Here is a 21,206-nt window from a genome sequence, read left to right as displayed (position 1 = left end):
AAAGGGAATGAAGAGTGCTCTGCACCTGTCTGTGACCCAGCTCATCTTACAGCCTCCACCGCCTGGCTCCAGCAGAGCCGCAGGGATCGCGTTCCCGCAGGGCGCACCCGGCACGGCCGGCGGTATTTTAGGAGAAGGAGGGGCGTGGGCAGTGGGGGGATAGTCAGTCCTGCCTGGGCTCCAAGGGGCTGCAGGGATAGGGACATGAAGGCTGGGCAGTGTCAGGCAGTGTGGGGTCAGAGGTCCTTCTCTGTGCCCATGGGAGTCCGTTACAGCCCAAACACATCCACGCCTCACGCTTGGTTTCGGTGAGCACAGGATTTCAACCCCAGAACTAGGGAGCCTTCAGGAGGTGCCACTGGTGGTACTCCTGGATATCAGCTAGGCAGAGTCAAGAATAGAACTTCATAGAGTTTCATTAAATCAGACAGATTGGAAGAGACCTCCAAGCTCAGCCAGTCCAACCTAGCACCCAGCCCTGGCCAAGCAACCAGACCATGGCACTAAGTGCCCCAGCCAGGCTTTGCTTCAACACCTCTAGGGATGGTGACTCCACCACCTCCCTGGGCAGCCCATTCCAATGACAAATCAGTCTCTCTGTGAAGAACTTCCTCCTCATATCAAGCCTATACCACGAGCATGGTGGCCTCACTGCTTACCTCGAGTGCTGCTGTGGAACTCCCGTCTGAAGGAAGCCGTTTGCTGAAAACATGTTTGAGCTGGGAGCAGCCCAGGCACCATCTCTTTCCCTCTCAGTTATTCTCACCTGGGAAGGGTCTTCTGCAGAACATCACCCTGCAAGAGTTTGGTAGATCTGGTTGTCAGGAGAAACACAGAAAAGTGCAAGTTCTGGGGAGAGAGCCAAAGCAACGCCTCTGCTAGGGCCAAAACAATGTAATAGTTGGTCTGGAGACATCTCCTTCAGCATTTTCTCAGTAGAGAAACATAATTGCCTCTCTCACTCACTGCTCCTAAAGTGCAACTAATTACAACCCTCCCTGCCTCCCAACAAGTCCTCATTAATAGCCTGTTTATATTTCATGTGATATTGATTTCTAAATGTGACTCCTTGCCAGCTGACACCAGGAGACTGCAGGACCTGTTCCTAGAGGATTACATACTGCGGTCTCCTGGATGTTCAGGCAGCCTTTGGAGCTTCTTTAGTCCTCCAGGCCTCCCAGGGAGGGCAACTTTGCCTCCACGCTGGGACAGAAGTTCCCAGATTGGAGATGGAGACTGAGCTTGTGGGCAGATCAGCATTTTGGCTCTCACCACGGTGGCTGCAAGGGCCGCAAGTGGTGGTCACCAAATGCCTGCTGGCAGTCTCCAAAACCACAGAGGCTGTGCCAGGAGAAGCAGGCAGCAGTGCCCACGCAAAGTGGCTACCCCAGCTCTTGTAGCAAACCCATGGAGAGCAGCAGCCCCATGACACAGGTTTTTTCCTCAGGGATTGGTGGCTCTAGGTCTCCTTTTTGAGGGTGCTGGGGACAGTGTTTCATCTCAGCTGAAGCAGTGAGTTCAGGGAAGCTGCTGATGTTCATGTTGAAGCCCACCGAAGCTCCTTCGGGCTCCCAGCTCCACTCTGCAGGGAAGGGAAGGATGAATTTTTCCCTTCTGGTTTCACTGTCCTTGTTTCCTGGATATAATCAAGAAACCCAAAACAAAACCAAACCCTGAGGAACTTATCCAGATCGGAGTACCTAAAGGAGAACAAAATGTGTGATTCTTGTCAATACTGAAAGAGACACAAAGACTAACACCAACACAGAAATTAATGAGTTCCCACCCCTGCAGTCCTTGTAGGTTGTAATTAGTCTAAAGCACCATCATTAGCACTTGCTTCGCAGCAACCAGAACCTTGCTTTGTGCTCACATTTGCAAGCACGCGTTCTCTTTCTTATGCTCAACTTGCAGAGGACTTGTGGAGTTCGTAGCATCAAGGAAGCCAAGCCTGGATGCAGCTCCTAAGATCGACTGATGTCGAGTGAAGTTTAAGAAGAGACTACTTCAAAAGCAAAGGCATTACATTTTTAATGCGTTCCTTTTCTGGTTTAAAGTCTGTTCCCTTTAGGCTTTTCCACTTTCATGAGAACTCCTGGTTCTGGTTTAAATGTCAGCCTTCAATACTTCTCCCAGCCCCAACCCACCATATCACACAGTCCTTCAAAGTTCTGTGATGTGAGCATCTTCCCTCAGACATGCCCGTGGTCTCAGGTCCCTGCCTCGCCCCATGTGCCCAATGCCCTCCCCAGTGGCACTCAGCTCCAGTTTCGTCTTTGCTCCTTCCCAGGACTCACATCTCCCTGGCAGGTGGGCACCAAATGCCCGTGCAGGGTTTAAACATGTCATCCTGCTCCCCAGGGGTGTCTAAGCCAGCTCAGTCACAAGCAAAGCAATGTTAACGTCTTGAAGTCACATTTCAATTATAGACATTTTGGATAATATTTACCTTCCTCTTTATTTTCCTCTCCCTTTCCCACACTCCCCTTTCTCCTTACCTCCTTGCTTCAGGCTGTCCTCATTAACTGGAGCTGACACCTTTGCACCTTTGTTTTGACATCAAACTGGAGCGTTCATAAAACAGGTCCAGAGCAGCTTTGACATTCTGTTGAGATAATACCATGATATTTGCAGCTTTCCACTGGCATTTTTTTAACCATTCTCTTGACATTCAGGCACTGTCACCCACCTCGGTTTGACATCACAATTGCAATGTCATCTCCAGAGTGGCCTCTGCGTTGGCATTAGCATCAAATTAACTTTGTCATCAGCTAAAATATCAAAGGGAAGGAGAGGGGTTGGCCCCAGCCCTGGCAATCTGGGATCAGGGTGGCAGAGGGCAGTTCTGAAAGGAGGAAAGGGTGTGGTGGGTGACTGCTGGAGTTACAGCATGGAATCACAGAACTGGTTTGGTTAGAAAAAAACCTCTGAGATCATCGAGTCTAACCACCACGGCCACTAAACTGTGCCCCAAGGTGCCGTGTCCACACGTGTTTTGAACACCTCCAAGGGTAGTGACTTCACCTCCTCCCTGGGCAGCCTGCTCCTATGCCTGACCACTCCTGTAGGAAAGGATTTTTCTTCCTAATATTGAGCCTACATCTCCCTTGGTGAAGCTTAAGGAATTCTATTGTGTCCTATCACTCGATTCTAGGGGAGGTGAGACCAACACCTCACTCCAGCTTCCTTTCAGGATGCTCTCCTTTCAGGGAGCTGGAGAGAGCAAGCTTGGAAAAGTCCTCCAAGATCACTCAGTTCAACCCTCAACCCAGCACTAACCATGCGTTAAGGCAAGCCTGGATGGTGAGAAAGCAAGTGAACACCCCAGAGCTTTTGCACAAGGACAAACAGGGAAATGCTGGGGAGGAGGGGGATGGAGGGGGGGCGTAGGGGAAAAGATAGCAAAACAAAACAAAAACCAAACCAACCAACCAAAAAAGAGACTACTGAGAACACTTCAGGTTAATTTAAAAATATTACTACAAAAATAGAGAATCCATTTTCTTGTTTTGCCACTTTCTACATGCCACAGGGCTCTGGAGGGACATCCTCCCAGAAGCTGCTCGGGTTTGCAGGCTCCAGGGCTATTAAACTATTTAGGATTGAGGCTGAAGTTGAGGCTGTCGCCGTTATAAACACAGCTGGTTTACCACCCAGCTGAAAAGTTAATCCTCCCCGTTAATGCCTATTTCTGGGCATGTCGCAAGGCGAGAGATGACAGCCGTCGGACGGCGACTCCGAGCCAGCCTGGCCCGTTCGTGGGAATCCAAAACAATCCCGATGGGACGGGGTGGAAAGCTGAGCCGCGCCGGGCGCTGCTGTTCCTGCGTGCATTAATAGCCGGCGGCAGCGGCGGCGGCCACGGCCCCGGTGACTGCTGCGGCCCCAGCAGCTGCCACAGCCCCGGCGCTGCCTGCCCGCCGCCGGTGCGGGGCTGCATCCCTAACGCTCCCATGCGCCAGGACCTGGGGAGACCTCGGGAAACAGCAGGCAGGCTCCGCCGGGAGCACCGACCCGGAGCGGGATGGACGAGAGCAAACGCCTGAAGGTCCGGCTGACGTTCTCGGTGATCCTGGTGGGCGTCTCGCTGCTCTTCGCAGCCGTAGTGACTGACCACTGGGCCGTGCTGAGCCCCAAGGTGGAGAAGTACAACGCTACCTGCGAAGCGGCTCACTTCGGGCTGTGGAGACTCTGTACAAAGCGGATTTTTATGCAGGAGCAAGGTCCCAAAGAGAAGGGCTGCGGGCCCATAAGCCTGCCAGGAGGTAGGTGACCCCCGGCCAGGGCACGGGAGAAAGGGGCAGGCGCTCACGGCAGGCTTTGCTTAGGAGGCTGTAGGACGTGGCAGAAGGAGAAGAGGGTCTGCGTTTCCGTGGCGCTGAATTTGGCGTGGGGCTGCATGGGGCTGCTCTCATGTCGGTCTGCAAACACCCCTCCTTGTCGTCCCTCCTGCTGCCAGCCTGTGCCGTGGTGCCCTGGAGGTCTGTTTGTGACCATATTTGAGTCTCTTGCGCAACAACAGCAGTGGCAGGGAGAAGGGAAGGAGGATGGGACGAGATGGGAATCACCGAGTGGAAGTGGGGTGGAGGAAACACTGCTGATCTCAGCCAAGGGTTCCACAGCACCCAAGAATCCTGATGACAGCAAGCAAAAACAAAATGTATGGGTCCAGCATGCCTTGCTGGATCTTTAGGACTTCCAAACCCACCTGGCCATGAAGGAGCAGCCTGTTCATGGTGGGCATGGGGTTTTCTCCAAGCTGTTTTAACAACCACCGTTCCCAAGGGCAGCAAAAGGGACCTGCAGGACATTTTGCCAGCTCCCCCCTAAAAAAAGCCACAAATTGAGTTTGAAACCATTTCTCAACAACTTTCTCAGCCTCCTCCTTATCTCTGGGTGGAGGCAGCCTGGTCCTGCTTACATCTCCACCAGGGGTTCCTTTGGTGCAATCAACAGGGAGGGTGATGGTGGGGAGCAGGCTGGGCTGTTGTCCGGGAAGACCATCACACTGCCGTGGCAAGAGGAGCTCCTCCTGCTCCTGCTGGTCGCCAAGTCAGCAGCATTCATGCTGCCCACGTTGGGATGCTCCCTCTATGGCAGAGCTAGGCTGCTTCTTTAGCAGGCTCGTAGGGTCCTGGATGCTTTCCAGAACAGAAATAACAGGATTGCCTTCACGTTAGACTCACTGCCTGAAATGAAATGTACAGGTTAACAAATTCCCTGTGGAATATCCTCCTGACCGGGCTGGCCGTTCATTGCCTGGGCTGCTGCAGTTCTTTTGGTTAAATTACACGTTCTGGAGAGAGGAGCTCATCCCCAGCCTTCACATCTGCCTCTAACCAAATTAGGGAGTGTGTTATCCATATGCTTAATGTCTCTGTGAAGGTACTTACAGGCTTAGCAGCCTGGTCCTTGCCACGCGCCTTTCCGGAGGAAAACTCCCACAAAAGGAAGAAACAATCAGAAGTGGGAGATAATCACCAGAACTGCTCAACCACAGGGTAAATATAACCCTCGTAAACACCCAGCTGGCTGCAAACAGGAGGCACTCAGGCAGGCAGCATGAAAGCAGACGCTGCCTTTGACAGGCACCAGCATGTGCTTGCAGAGGCATCGAATCACATCTCGGTGCTGCTGTTCTGCTGGGGTGGTGATGGAGGGGCTGAGCCACCCACCCCATGCCACAGCTGGTTTTCAAAGGAGCACAGAATGGTGGGAGTTGGAAGGGACCTCAGGAGATCATCTAGTCCCACCTCTGGGCCCCTCAATTCAAGAGAGATGTTGAGGTGCTGGAAGGTGTCCAGAGAAGGGCAACAAAGCTGGTGAAAGGCCTGGAACACAAACCCTATGAGGAGAGGCTGAGGGAGCTGGGGGTGTGCAGCCTGCAGCAGAGGAGGCTCAGGGCAGAGCTCATTGCTGTCTACAACTACCTGAAGGGACACTGTAGCCAGGTGGGGGGTGGCCTCTTCTCCCAGGCAACCAGCAATAGAACAAGGGGACACAGCCTCAAGTTGTGCCAGGGAAAAGTACAGGCTGGATGTTAGGAGGAAGTTCTTCACAGAGAGAGTGATTGGCATTGGAATGGGCTGCCCAGGGAAGTGGTGGAGGCACCGTCCCTGGAGGTGTTCAAGCAAAGCCTGGATGAGGCACTTAGTGCCATGGTCTGGTTGACTGGCTAGGGCTGGGTGCTAGGTTGGACTGGCTGAGCTTGGAGATCTCTTCCAACCTGCTTGATTCTATGATTCTCCCTGCTAAAGCAGCTTCACCTAGAGCATGGAATTGTTTGGGTTATAAGAGCCCTTTAAGCCTGTGGAGTCCAACGACTCTCTAACTCTGCCAAGCCTGGTGCTAAACCATGGCCCTCAGCACCACATCTCTGCCTCCTCTAAACGTCTTCAGGGATGGGGATTCAACCATCTCCGTGGGCAGCCTGTTCCAGTAATTGAGAACCCTTTCAGTTCGTGGTGGGCATTTATCTCCATCACTGGATTGTCTCCAAGCTGGTTTAACAACAACCATTCCTCAGGGCAGGAAAAAGGACCTGCAGGACATTTAGCCAACTCCCCCCTGAAAAAAGCCACAAACAGAGTTTGAAACAACTTCTCAACAACTTTCTGAGCCTCCTCCTCACCTCTGGGTGGAGGCAGCCTGTTTCTTCTAATCTCCAACATCAACCTACCCTGTTGCAACCTGAGGCCTTTTCCTCTTGTCCTATTACTTGTTGCTAGGGAGAAGAGACTGACCCCCACCTTGATCCAACCTCCCTTCAGGTAGATGTAGAGTAAGAGAAGGTCTTCCCTCAGCCTCTTTTTCTCCAGATGAGAGCATAGAATCATAGATTCAACCAGGTTGGAAGAGATCATCCAGTCCAACCTAGCACCCAGCCCTGGCCAGTCAACCAGACCATGCCACTAAGTGCCTCATCCAGTCTTGGCTTCAACACCTCCAGGGATGGTGACTCCACCACCTCCCTGGGCAGCCCATTCCAATGCCAATCACTCTCTCTGACAACAACTTCCTCCTAACATCCAGCCTAGACCACCCCTGGTGCAGCTTGAGACTGTGTCCCCTTCTTCTGCTGCTGGCTGCCTGGCAGAAGAGACCAACCCCACCTGATCCTTAAGATATTTTGGGATTTGGATGATATTCTGTCTCATAATCAGCATCTAAGCTTCCCAAGGGTGAAATTTGCCTCCAAATTATAAGATTAACATTTTCATCCTTGTTTTACTCACAGCAGGGGTGAAGGGGGAGAGCAAAGTCCCTGCTGACCCAGGCTGCAAAAGGCTGCTGCCTCCTCAGGGCTGCTGCTGGATTGATTTCACACTTCTGGGAAGAGCTGTCAGGCAGGGAAACACCGGGGCTGGGAAACCTGAGGCTGGCGAGAAGATGTGAATGAACAAAGGTGCAGGAAGAGAGCAGCTGTGGGCACCTCTGTTCCTGAAAATCATCAGGCAGCAGCAGCTAAGGCTGCCAGGACAGGAACAGGAGCACAAGAATTGATCGCTGCGTTAATAACCATTTAGCAGCCGCTCCCCAGGGAGGAAATGGATGAGCCCATTAACGTTATTGATTAGCTGGGGAGCTCAGCAGGGTGCAGGATGGGGAGGGTGCTGGGCTCCCGGGCCACAAAGCAGGTCTGTGATTTAGGCAGGGCTTTAAACTTTTACAGCCCCCTTCCGAAGATGTTGACAAATTGGAAAGGGTTCAGTATCCTGCTGTAAGGAATAAAAGACGGGGGAGATGGCTGTAAAAAACGGGATTAACAGCGAGGCAGGTTTAACGGGGGGCACTGGGCACCGGGGCAGTTTATTATGGGTTGTAAACTGAGCTTGCCTTCATTGCCAGCAACTCCTTGTAGGTGGTGTTCTCCTGCGAGCCGGGCAGCAGCAGAGGGAGTCATCTGAAGCCCATGTGTGCTGCCAGCAGGTTCAAGAGGTCCTGGCAAAACTGGGAACAGAAGTTCAGGCAACTGGAGAGGAGAAGTGCCTGAGCAAATGGGTTCCCAGCAGGGCTGTCTCACTCCCTCTGTCTGTGCAAGAGACTCAGTCTGCAAGAGTGGTATGAAATTCAGCTGTTTGGAGACAGTACCACCAAAGCTCAGTGCCTGCCAGCAGACTTCCCTGGCTTGTTGGTCAGGTCAGATCCCAAGTCTGCCCCTTCCACCATTCAGCCCTTACCTAAACACCTGCTCTAATCACAGCAGCAGCTCCTGTCTAACTTAACACAGAAACCTCAGGTGAAAGTCCAGGTTTTTCTAAGCCTGCCCAAAACCTCACCTGCTGGTGTTCAGCTGAGGCTCAAAGTGGGCTCCAGCCCATTTCCAGTCTGCCACTTCAGTGACAGCTGCCACCTGAAACTCAACATGGGCCAAACATCTCGTGCCCTTTCTACCCCTTCTTCCCCCATGAGGTCTCCGTGTTGCAGAGCCCCAGAGCTCAACCATGGCTCAATGGGATTGCACTTCTGCTGCACCCAGCCCCACGGCAGGGAAGGTTTCCTCTGCACAAATAGACAAAAACCAGGTCAGGTGGGCCCTGGAGCAACCTGGTTTAGTGGAAGGTGTCCCTGGCCATGGCACAGGGGTTGGAACTAGATGATTCTTTCCAACCCAAGCCAGTCTGTGATGCTGATTCTATGATCTGGCTCCACACAGCAGTCATCCAGGAGTGGTGGCTCTGAGGGGAAAGGACCAGGAGGGGTGTAAGGGTAGGGGATCTGGAATGGGGAGCACACTGTGTGATAAACCACAGCTTCCAACCTTGAAGTTCAAGTAAGTCTTAATGTCCACAGAGCTCCTGGGCTGTACCCATCAGCACGCTGAGGTGACCTCGTGGCAGAGACAATGCAATTAGAGGAGGAGAGAAACAAAGATTGCCACACAGTTTTCATCCATTCTAAAGCCCATTTAAAATCCTATCCATTATGTAAATGTAGTGTGACACAAATGGGCTTTTCTCTTATTAATGATGGCACCAGAGAGGCATTGAAGAGCCTCAGTCCTCTTGAAAAACAGGGAGCCTTGTAGAAACTGATAGTCCCAGCTCAGTAAGGCACCAAACCACCTTTAGACTGAGCACAATCTGTCATTTCTCCAAGCCCAATCTGGTTTTATTTTCCCACAATAAATGCATTTTCCAAAAGCACCTCCCCAGGAGCTAACCCACTCCTGTGATAACCTCATTTATTGTACCTTGGCAGAGCTTTGCTGTAAGCCACAAGACACAGAGGCAGCTCTGTTTCCTGCAGACAAATCCATCTCTAAAAGAAGGAGGTTATCTGAGGAGCCTTCTCAGACTGGAGGGTGGACTGGGCTGGCTTGGTTCACCTGTAATGCAGACAGAGCTGTGCCGTGTGCCTATCACACACTGCCTGGATGGCTTCACCTGGGGCTTTGTACAATCAATGCACCTGAGGATCCTTTGAGTTCAGTCATTTCAGAAGGTAAATTAAAAGCCAAAGTTCAGTCACAGAGGTCTAAGTTCAAATGTGTTTCCTCCAGTGGTTTGCAAGGATAATGAAGAGTTGAGGAGATGCCAGAGCTGGATGCTAACCAAGTCTCCAGCAAGGAGAAGCTGCAGATGAAATGAAAGTTGCCTTATAAAATTAAGTAGAAAGGAGTGTCTCAAAGGCATCTTCACTAACAGGTCCCAGAATGCTGCTCCACAGTTGCCTATCTCCTGGGAGAGAGAAAATAAATCCTCTTTGAATCGGTAACTCCAACATTTGCCACTGACATGATGGAAAAAACCCACCAGACCCAGCAAGGGTCTTCTTGCCACTGGAAATGACTGCTGGAAATAACACCAGGCTGGAAACCCACACCTGAGTACCACAGAGGGTTTGGGCTCAAGCTTTACCCTGTGACCTACACTGGACCAGCCTGTCCCAGTCTGAGTGCCAGAGAGGACTAAAAAGTCCTCTCAGACTTTCTCCCAATGTCTCTTAGGAGCTGTTGCATCTCTGGCCAAGAGATGCTGGTGTCACCCTTGCTGCAGTGCCTGTGTTGGTGCAGCCTTGGCCTGGTTTCCCAGCCTGATGGGAGTCCAGCTGGGGTGCAGGAGGGGTGCTGGGGCAGGAGCCCAGCGTGTCCTGTGCAGCTCAGCAGAACAGCGCAATCAGAGCTGGCGCCGCTCAGCACGTCCCTGTGGCTGCACCCTGCCAGCCGAATTCCTGGCGAGCAACTGTTCTCCCAGCTCCACACCCCTCCAAGCCTTCAATTAAAGCAGTTATAAATAGCCAGAACACCCTCCTTCCTAACCCTGCTGCTGCCAAAGCTCCGACTCAGCAGGTCCTCACCAGACCCTTCCCCACCCTGCTGAGGCTGAAAGCCTCCAGGCTATGTCCTGATGGCAATGCCACCACTTGGCTGGCTGGATCCCACTGGGCTGAGGACCAGATGATATCATGGCCCCTGGGAGGCTCAGCTAGCAGCTCCCCTCCTCCCATATCCCTGTGTCCCACAGTCTTGATCCCTGTGGACTTCACAACCACTCTATTAATACCCCAGGTACCTGGCAGTGCTTTCATGTTAAGTCCAGAGAAAGGAACTCCATCAAGTTCCCATTATCCAGCTCTGCCATCTTATCAAATCCACTGATGGGAGTGGACTTTGGCAGAGGCAGGTTGTGGAAAAGCCTCTTTGCCCTTGGCTTGTATGGCTCTGATCAGCCTGGACAACTGTTTGTGGCTTCAGAGAGATTTTGTCTTCCTTTAAATGGCAGCCAACGCACCCACCCCACCCAGTGCCCCTGTTGTAAACCATCCTGTGCTTTGCTGCACCGCAGCAGCCTCATCTCTGTCACCCTGTTACGTGGTGACATCTTCCCTCCATCCAAGCAACTCTCCTGGGCTGCTTGCTGCTGCCAGCCACTGCTGCACAGGGGCTGTGAGCTGGAGGAGGGGAGAGCTGGCAGGGAGAGGGTAGGCGAGGATGCTCCATCCTCCAAGCTCACCTCAGGCGTGCTGACCCTGCTACAGCCAGTGGAGTGATGCACTAGGGAGTGGGTGGGCAGTGATGAGGGGAGGTGAGCTGAGACACCACCTCAGCTGTGGGCACAACAGCCCTCATCACCAGGAAAAGCAGTGACAGAGAGGCAGAAACCTGCGGCGGCTGAGGGCAGGACCACAAACACTGTCTGTACTTTGCATTTTAAATACGGGAGCAATCAGAGTGCAGAGAGCTGCTGGGGGCTTCAGCCTTGTCCATGCTAGAGCTGGTGGCCTGGAGTGCTTAGCACAGAATCACAGAACAGTAGAGGTTGGAAGGGAGCTCCAAAGATCGTCCAGTCCAACCTCCCTGCCACAGCAGGCTCCCCTAGGGCAGTCCCCACGGGAGATGCCCCTCGCCTGATCCCCAGTAGCAGAAGTCCAGCTGCAGTTTCTCTGTATCACCAAGAGCAGGGAGCTCTGAAAACACTGCAAGTTTGATGAATCAATAAAAATCAAATCCAACTTTCCTACATTTGATCTGAGGTTTCCAGGCACAGGAAATTCAATTTCCTTTTCTCTTTCAGAACACAACTGCTCCTACTTCAAGCACTTCACACCAGGGCAGAGCTCGGAGATATTTGAAGTAACCACCCAGAAAGGTAAGGATGATCCTGCAAAAGAAAAACAGTTTCTAAGGTAAAGGGGTCCCCAAATTGAGGGTTCAGTCCTGGCTCCACTGAAAGCAGGAGGGGAATTTCTAGGGGAAAATGTAAAGACAGTGCCCTGAGCAGGGACAAATTCCATCTTCCCAGGAAGAGCCCTCTGTGATCTCACTCCTAGGTGTGGTTTCACTTAAGAGCTGTCCCCCCAGTACACAATGTCAGTAGCCCCAGAAACCACAAAGTTCAGCACAATGATGACTTTACAACACTGCCACTCCCCATGCCACACTGCAGGAGGAAGACACTGCTGCAAGCTGAGGGAATAAATCCCACCCCAAGCACAGTCTTAGAATCACAGACTCTTAGAATCACAGAATCATAGAATCAGGCAGGCTGGAAGAGAGCTCCAAGCTCATCCAGTCCAACCTAGCACCCAGCACTGGCCAAGCAACCAGACCATGGCACTAAGTGCCTCCTCCAGGCTTGGCTTCAACACCTCCAGGCACAGTGACTCCACCACCTCCCTGGGCAGCCCATTCCAATGCCAATCACTCTCTCTGACAACAACTTCCTAACAACATCCAGCATAGACCTCCCCTGGCACAACTGGAGACTGTGTCCCTTTGTTCTGTTGCCTGGCAGCAGAGCCCAACCCCACCTGGCTACAGCCTCCCTGCAGGCAGCTGCAGACAGCAATGAGCTCTGCCCTGAGCCTCCTCTTCTGCAGGCTGCACACCCCCAGATCCCTCAGCCTCTCCTCACAGGGCTCTGCTCCAGGCCCCTCCCCAGCCTTGCTGCCCTTCTCTGGACATGTTCCAGTACTTCAGCATCTCTCTTGAATTGAGGAGCCCAGAACTGGACACAGCACTCAAGGTGTGGCCTGAGCAGTGCTGAGTACAGGGGCACAAGAACCTCCCTTGTCCTCCTGGCCACACTGCTCCTGAGCCAGCCCAGGATGCCATTGGCTCTGCTGCCCACCTGGGCACTGCTGCCTCATCTTCAGTTACTATCCACCGGCACCCCCAGCTCCCTCTCTGCCTGGCTGCTCTCAGCCACTCTGGCCCCAGCCTGTAGTGCTGCTTGGGGTTGTTGTGGCCAAAGTGCAGAACCCTGCACTTGGCCTTCTTCAATCTCATCCTCTTGGCCTCTGCCCACCCATCCAGCCTGGCCAGGTCCCTCTGCAGGGCTCTCCTACCCTCCAACAGCTCCACACCTGCTCCTAGCTTGGTGTCATCTGCAAGCTTACTGATGCTGGACTCAATCCCTGATCCAGATCATCTTGACCCTGCAGAGGAGCTCAGGGAGTCAGTGAAGGCCATTAGGAATTTTATGCCTCACTATTGATTTTCCATGAATGGCATTTAAAAAACAGAGCAACTGATGGAAGGAAGGAGCAGAGACCTCACAAAGACACCCACAGCCCCTCTTTGTACAGCATGGATTTGGGAAACACTCTCTTCCAGCCAAATTCCACATCTCAACTGAGTCCCTGATAAAGCCATGGGCTTGTTGCTTGGATAGGGCTGGGTGCTAGGTTGGACTGGATCATCTTGGAGGTCTCTTCCAACCTGCTTGATTCTATGATTCTAACCACAGAGTCACCTCTAAGCTCATCAGGTCCAAACAGAAGGCTGGTGAAACACTGGAACAGGTTTCCCAGGAAGGTGGTTGAGGCCCCATCCCTGGAGATCTTCAAGGTGAAACTTAACAGGGCTCTGGACAACCTGATCTAGTGCAGGGGGTTTGGACTAGATGACCTTTGGAGATCCCTTCCAACCCAGACCATTCTGTGATCCTGTGATTATCTGACTCTGCCAGGGCCACTGCTCTGCCATATCCTCGAGCACCACATCTGAATGGCACAATCCAGGAGTGGTTGAGTCAACCACTTCCCTGAGCAGCCTGTACAGTCAGGACCTTGCTGTGGAATAAGTGAGCTGGTGATGGCACAACACGTTCTGCTTCACTTCCAGTGGAAATGATAACAATGGAAAACTCTGTCCAGAGGTTTTCTAAACCAGCAGGATGGGAAAGACTGGGAATTTGAAGTGGATAGGAGAGCATGCTCCTGACCTGCCTGGTTTTGCTCATCTCTGTCCATCCCTGGAGGTGTTCAAGCAAAGCCTGGATGAGGCACTTAGTGCCATGGTCTGGTTGACTGGATAGGGCTGGGTGCTAGGTTGGACTGGATGATCTTGGAGCTCTCTTCCAGCCTGGTTGATTCTATGACTTCTATCAGATCCAGCCCTCTGAGCTTAAAACTGCAGCTGGTTTCCTTCTTGGTCATTTGAAAAAGTAACATTCAGGGTCTGGAGAACAGCTCTGGTGAGGAGCTCAGCCTGGACCTCACTGCTCTGTACATCTTCCTGAAAGGAGGTTGCAGTGAGGTGGAGGTTGGGCTCTTCTCCCAAGTAGCAAGTGAGAAAACAAGAGGAAATGGCCTCGAGTTGCACCAGGGGAGGTTTAGGTTGGCTATTACGAAAGAGTTCTTTACTGAAAGAGTGAGTAGGGGTTGGAATAGGCTGCCCAGGGAGCAGGTGGAGTCACTGTCTCTGGATGTGTTCAAGAAACATGTGAACATGGAGCTCTGGGACATGATTAGTGCCATGGTCTAATTGATTAGTGCCATGGTCTAGTTGGTTGGCCAGGGCTGGGTGCTAGGTTGGACTGGATGAGCTTGGAGATCTCTTCCAACCTGGTGATTCTATGTTCAGACTCTCTCTTACATGCCAGCTTAAGAGATGACATCAATTGATGTAGCTCAGCTACCCACTGAAATGTACTAGTGACTCTCCAGCTCATCCCTGTGGTAACTCTGCACCCTAGCAATGTATGGACCATGCATCCACAGTGCTAGCAGTCTCTTCCAACCTGGTTGATTCTATGGTTTTATGGTTTGATGGCCATGGTGGTGCTGGGATGACAACTGGACTGGATGATCTCAGAGGTCTTTCCCAACCTTAATGATTCTGTGATTCAATTCTCTGAAGCAAAAGAAAAAGCTTAAGCTTCAGCAGAAAATTTCACATCACAACAAACTCTTACAGGCTGCCCCAGCACAGAGTAAAGAGAAAAATGAAGCAGATCCTAATAAACCAGTGGCCTGAAAAGCCATGAGAGCACAGAGGGAGCTGCTGTTCCCTTTCCTAGAAGTTGCTCCTATTTGATGGGAGCTAATTAGTAACAGGGAAGGGGAAAAAAATATTCTTCATGATTTTGCCTGGGAGAAGTTTTTTTTTAGTGGCTTGAAAAGCAAATATTGCCAGGCCCTGAGATGTTCACACATGGCTACATCTGTTAAAGATTCAACTGAAAACAACTGCAGGATGTAAATGAATCATAGAATCAAGCAGGTTGGAAGAGACCTCCAAGCTCAGCCAGTCCAACCTAGCATCCAGCCCTGTCCAGTCAACCAGAGCATGGCACTAAGTGCCTCATCCAGGCTTTTCTTTTCTGAATTGTTCAACTAGCAATGCCCCCACCCTCTACTCTGGCACTAGGGGGGTGCTAGGGCTGGGGAATCATAGAATCATAGAATCAAGCAGGTTGGAAGAGACCTCCAAGATCAGCCAGTCCAACCTAGCACCCAGCCCTGTCCAGTCAACTAGACCATGGCACTAAGTGCCTCATCCAGGCTTTTCTTGAAGACCCCCAGGGACGGTGCCTCCACCACCTCCCTGGGCAGCCCATTCCAATGCCAATCACTCTCTCTGTGAAGAACTTCTTCCTAACATCCAGCCTATACCTACCCTGGCACAACTTGAGACTGTGTCCCCTTGTTCTATTGCTGGTTGCCTGGGAGAAGAGGCCACCCCCCACCTGGCTACAATGCCCCTTCCCAGTCCACATCTGAGCTGGCTTAGCAAAACCCAGGACATGTTATGGAGGGGTTAATCCCCCTTGTTGAATTGCTGGGCTTCCACAGAGATGGAAATCGTTGTCTTACAGGGGGTGTGAGGAGAGGTGCTCTGCAAACACTTTCCCTCTGGCTTCCTGCCCACTTTGCCCGCTTAGGTTGTGGAGCACTGAGCTGTCCTGCACCCATACAGCACTGGCACCACATGCAGGGACCTTACTGGGGCTCTGCAATAGAGAGAGAGAACAAAAATAGAGCTGTCTATTTACACTGGGAGCAGAGTGTGGAGTGATGGCAGAAAGGAGAGTGGAGCCCAGGAAGGCTTCAACAATAACATCTCTGCAGCAGAGCTGGAACAGCTCCAGCCCAGAGCTTCACCAGACCAGTGCAGGTGCAATTTGCTCTCACAGTGAGCACCCAGACAGTTCCTCTCCTGCTCTGGTTCTATACCCTTTGCATTCACAAGGGACATGGCCAATGCTTGCCCCTGATTTTATTTAGGACAAGAGAAAACAGCCTTAAACTGCACCAGGAGAGGTTTAGCTTGGACTTTAGAAGAAATTTCTTCGATGAAAGGGTTCTCAAAAGGCTGGAACAGACATCCCAGGAGGTGGTTCAATCTCCATCCCTGGAGGTGTTTAAAAGAGGAGGAGATGTGCTGCTGGGATCCATAGCTTAGCACCACACTTAGCAGAGTCAGATGATAATTGGATGCCATGACCTTAAAGGTCTTTTCCAACCAAAACAGTTGTGTGATGATATAAGGGCAGCACACAGGCACCAGAACCAGCTCTCCACAGCAGCAAGGACTATACACACTTCTGTGAGTGACCTACTGCAAAGTCACCACAGCTGATGGGAGCCTCCTCACCACTTAGAATCAGTCGGAATTGGAAGGGACCACAAGGATCAGCCAGTTCCAAACCCCCTGCCATGGGCAGGGACACCCTACCCTAGAGCAGGCTGCACACAGCCTCAGCCAGCCTGGCCTTAAACACCTCCAGCCATGGGATCTCAACCACCTCCCTGGGCAACCCATTCCAGCCTCTCACCACTCTCCTGCTCAACAACTTCCTCCTCACATTCATCCTGACTCTCCCCACCTCCAGCTTTGTTCCATTCCCCCCAGTCCTATCACTCCCTGACAGCCTAAAAAGTCCTTCCCCAGCTCTTTTGTAGCCCCCTTCAGATGCTGGAAGGCCACAAGAAGGTCACCTGGGAGCCTCCTCTGCTCCAGCCTGCACAGCCCCAACTCTTTCAGTCTGTGCTCACAGCAGAGCTGCTGCAGCCCTCTGAGCATCCTCCTGGCCCTTCTCTGGATGCACTGCAGCATCTCCACATCCCTCTTGTAATAAGGGCTGCAGAACTGGAGCTGCCTTTGCCTGCAGCTGCCTCCTTTGGTGTTTGTTTTGCTTTGGCAGAGTACAGCATCTCAGCTGCAGCCATTGCCATCTTCAGCGTTGGCTTCGCAATCGTCGGCACAATCTGCGTGCTCCTGTCCTTCAGGAAGAAGAGGGACTACCTGCTGAAGCCAGCCTCCATGTTCTACACCTTTGCAGGTAAGAGGCTCACCCAAGTGCCCACAGAGAAACGTCAAAGGGTCCTGGGAGGATGGAGACACTTCTGGGAATCCCCTGGAAGTGGCTTTTGTCCTTCCTAGCCGCAGTCAGGCTGCAAGTCCCTGCACGGTGCTCTGGCTTAGGAGCTGGGCAAAGGTCCTGCTCAACAAGCACTGCCCAGCAGCTTGGCTGTGCTTTCTCCTCCTGCCTCTAAAAGGGGCATTTCTAGCAAGCCCCAGTGTCAGCCTCAGCCTAAACCAGAGAGGTGAATTGTCACAGCATGTCAGGGGTTGGAAGGGACTCAAAGACATCATAGAATGGTTTATGTTGGAAGGGACCTCCAGGATCATCCAGTTCCACCCCCTGCCACAGGCAGGGACACCTCCCACTAGAACAGGTCACTCAAGGCCTCACCCAGTCTGACCTTGAACACCTCCAGGGAGGGAGCAGCCACAACCTCCCTGGGCAACCTGTGCCAGTGTCTCACCACCCTCACTGCAAAGAGCTTCTTCCTAACATCCAGTTTCAATCTCCCTTCTGCCAGTTCAAACCCATTCCCCCTTGTAATGCCATCCCCAGACCTTGTCAATAGTCCCTCCCCAGCCTTCCTGGAGCCCCCTTCAGATACTAAAAGGCCACTCCAAGCTCTCCTCAAAGCCTTCTCCTCTCCAGGCTGCAGAGCCCCAACTCTCTCAGCCTGTCCTCATAGCAGAGCTGCTGCAGCCCTCTCAGCATCTGTGTGGCCTCCTCTGCACTGGCTCCAACACTTCCATGTCCTGCTTGTGTTGGTGGCTCCAGAAGTGTCCCCAGGACTGCAGGTGGGGTGTGAGGAGAGCAGAGCCAAGGGGCAGAATCCCTTCCCTTGCCCTGTGCCCACACTACTCTGGCTGCAGGCCAGCACAGGGCTGTGTCTGGGCTGCACTCACACTGCAGGCTCCTGTGGAGCTTTGCATCAGCCCAGACCCCCAGGGCCTGTTCCTCAGGGCTGCTCTCAGCCATTCCCCACCCAGCCTGCAGCTGTGCTTGGCATTGCCCCCACCCAGGTGCAGGACCTTACACTTGGCCTTGTTGAATGCCATGAAGTTGGCCTGGGCACAGCTCTGCAGCCTGTCCAGGTCCCTCTGCATGGATCCCTGCCCTCTAGCAAGTCGACTGTGCCACACAGCTTGGTGCCATCTGCAGACTTGCTGAGGCTGCACTGATTCCTCTGTCCATGACAAAGCTGTCAAACAGCACTGGTGCCAGCACTGACCCTGAGGGACACCACTTGGCACTGGTCTGCAGGTGGACATTGTGCCCTTGATCTCCAAGTGCAACCCCCCTGCCAGAGCAGGACCATACAAACTAGCTCAGGTCACAGGGGAGTGCATCCAGACAGGCCTTGGAACGCCCCACAGAAGGACACTGGAGGCTCTCAAGGCCCACCTGGATGTGCTCCTCTGTGGCCTGAGCTAGATTCTGGCTCCTCTGCTTAGACTCAGAGCAAAGCAGCAGCTAGTGCAGAGCCAAGGCCACGTCCCCAGAGCACGAAGGCTGCGTTGTGACAGGTGCTGGCAGCGCCCTGGTGCGCCTCAGGGGCTGAAAGACAGAGGTGTAAGTTGTCACCTTAGCCTTTGGAAAACCTCCCTAGGGACTGGAACTGCTCTTCCAGTGCTTTGAGCTTCCCACCCAAGCCTGCCTGGAAGATCACACTCACCAAGTCACAGTATCACCAAGGTTGGAAGAGACCTCACAGATCATCAAGTCCAACCCTTTAGCACAGAGCTCAAGGCCAGACCATGGCACCAAGTGCCACGTCCAGTCCTGCCTTGAACAGCCCCAGGGACGGCGACTCCACCACCTCCCCGGGCAGCCCATTCCAGTGTCCAATGACTCTCTCAGGGAAGAACTTTCTCCTCACCTCCAGCCTAAATTTCCCCTGGCGCAGCCTGAGGCTGTGTCCTCTTGTTCTGGTGCTGGCCACCTGAGAGAAGAGAGCAACCTCCTCCTGGCCACAACCTCCCCTCAGGTAGTTGCAGACAGCAATAAGGTCACCCCTGAGCCTCCTCTTCTCCAGGCTAACCAATCCCAGCTCCCTCAGCCTCTCCTCGTAGGGCTGTGCTCAAGGCCTCTCCCCAGCCTCGTCGCCCTTCTCTGGACATGCTCAAGCATCTCAATGTCCCTCCTAAACTGGGGGGCCCAGAACTGAACACAGCACTCAAGGTGTGGTCACCGCTGACTTGGGTGGCCTGGGCTGGGGCAGAGCTCTACAGCAGCTGCGAGTGGTGGTTCCTGCAAAGGCTGGAGCCAGTGGCTCACCCCTGAGCCTTGCTGTGGCTTCTGTGTGCAGAGAGACAGGAGAGGGGGGCAGCTAAGGCTGAAAGGCTCACAGCTGGCTGCTCAACCCACCGCTGCCTTCTTCCTCCAGGCCTCTGCATCATCATCTCGGTCGAAGTCATGAGGCAGTCTGTGAAGAGGATGATTGACAGCAAGGAGACAGCCTGGATCGAGTACAGCTACTCCTGGTCCTTCGCCTGCGCCTGCTCAGCCTTCGTCCTGCTCTTCCTCTGCGGCCTCGGGCTGCTGCTGATCGCTCTGCCTCGCTTCCCCCAGAACCCCTGGGAGAGCTGCATGGACGCAGAGCCGGAGCACTGATGGCCCCAGCAGCCGCAGGAGCAGCCAGAAAGGGCTCTGCAAGGAGCTGTGCTCTTGGGCTGTATCGCCTGGGTCTCACCCTGCAGCCTGCACTCAGCTCTGAGCCAGGGCCTGGCCACCTCTAATCGCTGCTTTCTTCTATCTCTTCTCTTCTTCTTTCTTGTCTAAGGAAGCAAAAGGAGCACTCAGCACCAGGGTGGGTGACAGAGGGTTGAGCCTGCTCTGTGCCAGCCTGGGCACGCTCTGGGCTGGTGGTGCAGCGGGCAAGGAGGTAACCATAGAACGGTTGGGGTTGGAAGGTTTGGTTCCAACCTCACCACCTCCACGGGCAGGGACACCTTCCACTGAGCAGGTTGCTCAAGGCCCTCTCCAACCTGGCCTTGAACACCTCCAGGCAGGAGGGCATCTACAGCCTGTGCCAGTGCCTCACCACGCTCACTGTAAAGAATTTCTTCCTAATCTCCAGTCTCAATCTCTTCTCCTCCAACTTCAATCTGTCACTTCTCATCCTATCACTACCAGCCCTTCTAAAATGGCCCTTCCCAGCTTTCTTCTAGGCCCCCTTCAAGTACTGGAAGCTGTGTGGGAGGCAACAGGCAGCTCTCTTAGAGAGATGATGCTGGGTGTAGCTGGGTGGAGATGCATGAGGGCTGCCAGGCTCTTCCAGTGAGACACTGGGGCAGTCCACCTCTCCACTCATGCCATACTCCTCTAGCTCCCTAAGAAGGGAGGGTTAGCTCATCCCTCTGGAATAAGTTGGAGATCCTTATGCTGTTCTGTTCAATTGCTAACATCTGAAAAGAGAAACAACACAACAAACAACTGAAAACAGCCCACACCAACCTAAAAGCCTTTACCTAGCAGTAGCATCAAACTCTCCCCTCCAGATGTACACCCTGCAGTTGCAGCCTTTTGAACTAAGCACACCACACCAAAAAAAAAAAAACACCCCACAAGACATAGTTTTTGTTTTGCTTAAACTTTGAGGGCAAAGCCAAGAAGTACTGGACATTAAGAATGATATTTTCCTGTAATAAAAAGTACACTCTCCCAGTAGCATGGGTTTCTGGAAGCTGATGTTGATGGGTGAATCACTTGGTCCATCAAATTCTGCTGGGTCCAGACTGACAGTGTAATTCTGAGTTGGTGTTTACTGCAGGGAGCTCTCATTTGTTCCTCCTGAATGGGCTTTTTGTGAGCTCACAGTGTGTGCATCCAAACCCACACTTTGGGAAGAAGCCTTCGCAGCAGCTGCCAAGAAGGAAAAGTTCATAGGCAAACCCTTGTGAGACTCAGCCCCCAGAAGCACTGCAGAAGTGCCTCCCTGTTTAGGTATGCCTGGAAAAGTTCACCCCTGCAGAGTGCTGCACAGCTCCCACACTGCTTGCCGACCTGCACCACTCATAGGGGGCTGGAGGAAACTGTGGGTTTGGAATCTCTCCAGAGAAGGAGACTCCACAACCTCTCTGGGCAGCCTGCTCCAGGGCTCCAGCACCCTCACAGCAAAAGAGTGTTTAGGTAGGTTGATGTGAAAACCCCTGGGTTTCAGTTTGTGCCCACTGC

General features: G+C 52.9%; 1 protein-coding gene across 1 annotated transcript; it reads left to right on the top strand.

Annotated features, from left to right (window-relative positions):
• Window positions 1–4,024: 4,024 nt before the first annotated feature.
• Window positions 4,025–19,643, top strand: CACNG1 (calcium voltage-gated channel auxiliary subunit gamma 1). Its single transcript, XM_064151744.1, has 4 exons — window positions 4,025–4,265; window positions 11,517–11,591; window positions 16,872–17,009; window positions 19,417–19,643. The coding sequence occupies exons 1-4, from the start codon at window positions 4,025–4,027 to the stop codon at window positions 19,641–19,643; spliced, it is 681 nt and encodes a 226-aa protein (XP_064007814.1).
• The last annotated feature ends 1,563 nt before the right edge of the window (window positions 19,644–21,206 follow it).

The sequence above is a fragment of the Pogoniulus pusillus genome, chromosome 11, assembly GCF_015220805.1.
Source record: "Pogoniulus pusillus isolate bPogPus1 chromosome 11, bPogPus1.pri, whole genome shotgun sequence".
NCBI classification, from domain to species: domain Eukaryota; kingdom Metazoa; phylum Chordata; class Aves; order Piciformes; family Lybiidae; genus Pogoniulus; species Pogoniulus pusillus.
The sequence above is the reverse complement of the archived record's forward strand: the minus strand, read 5'-3'. Positions and strand labels throughout refer to the sequence as shown.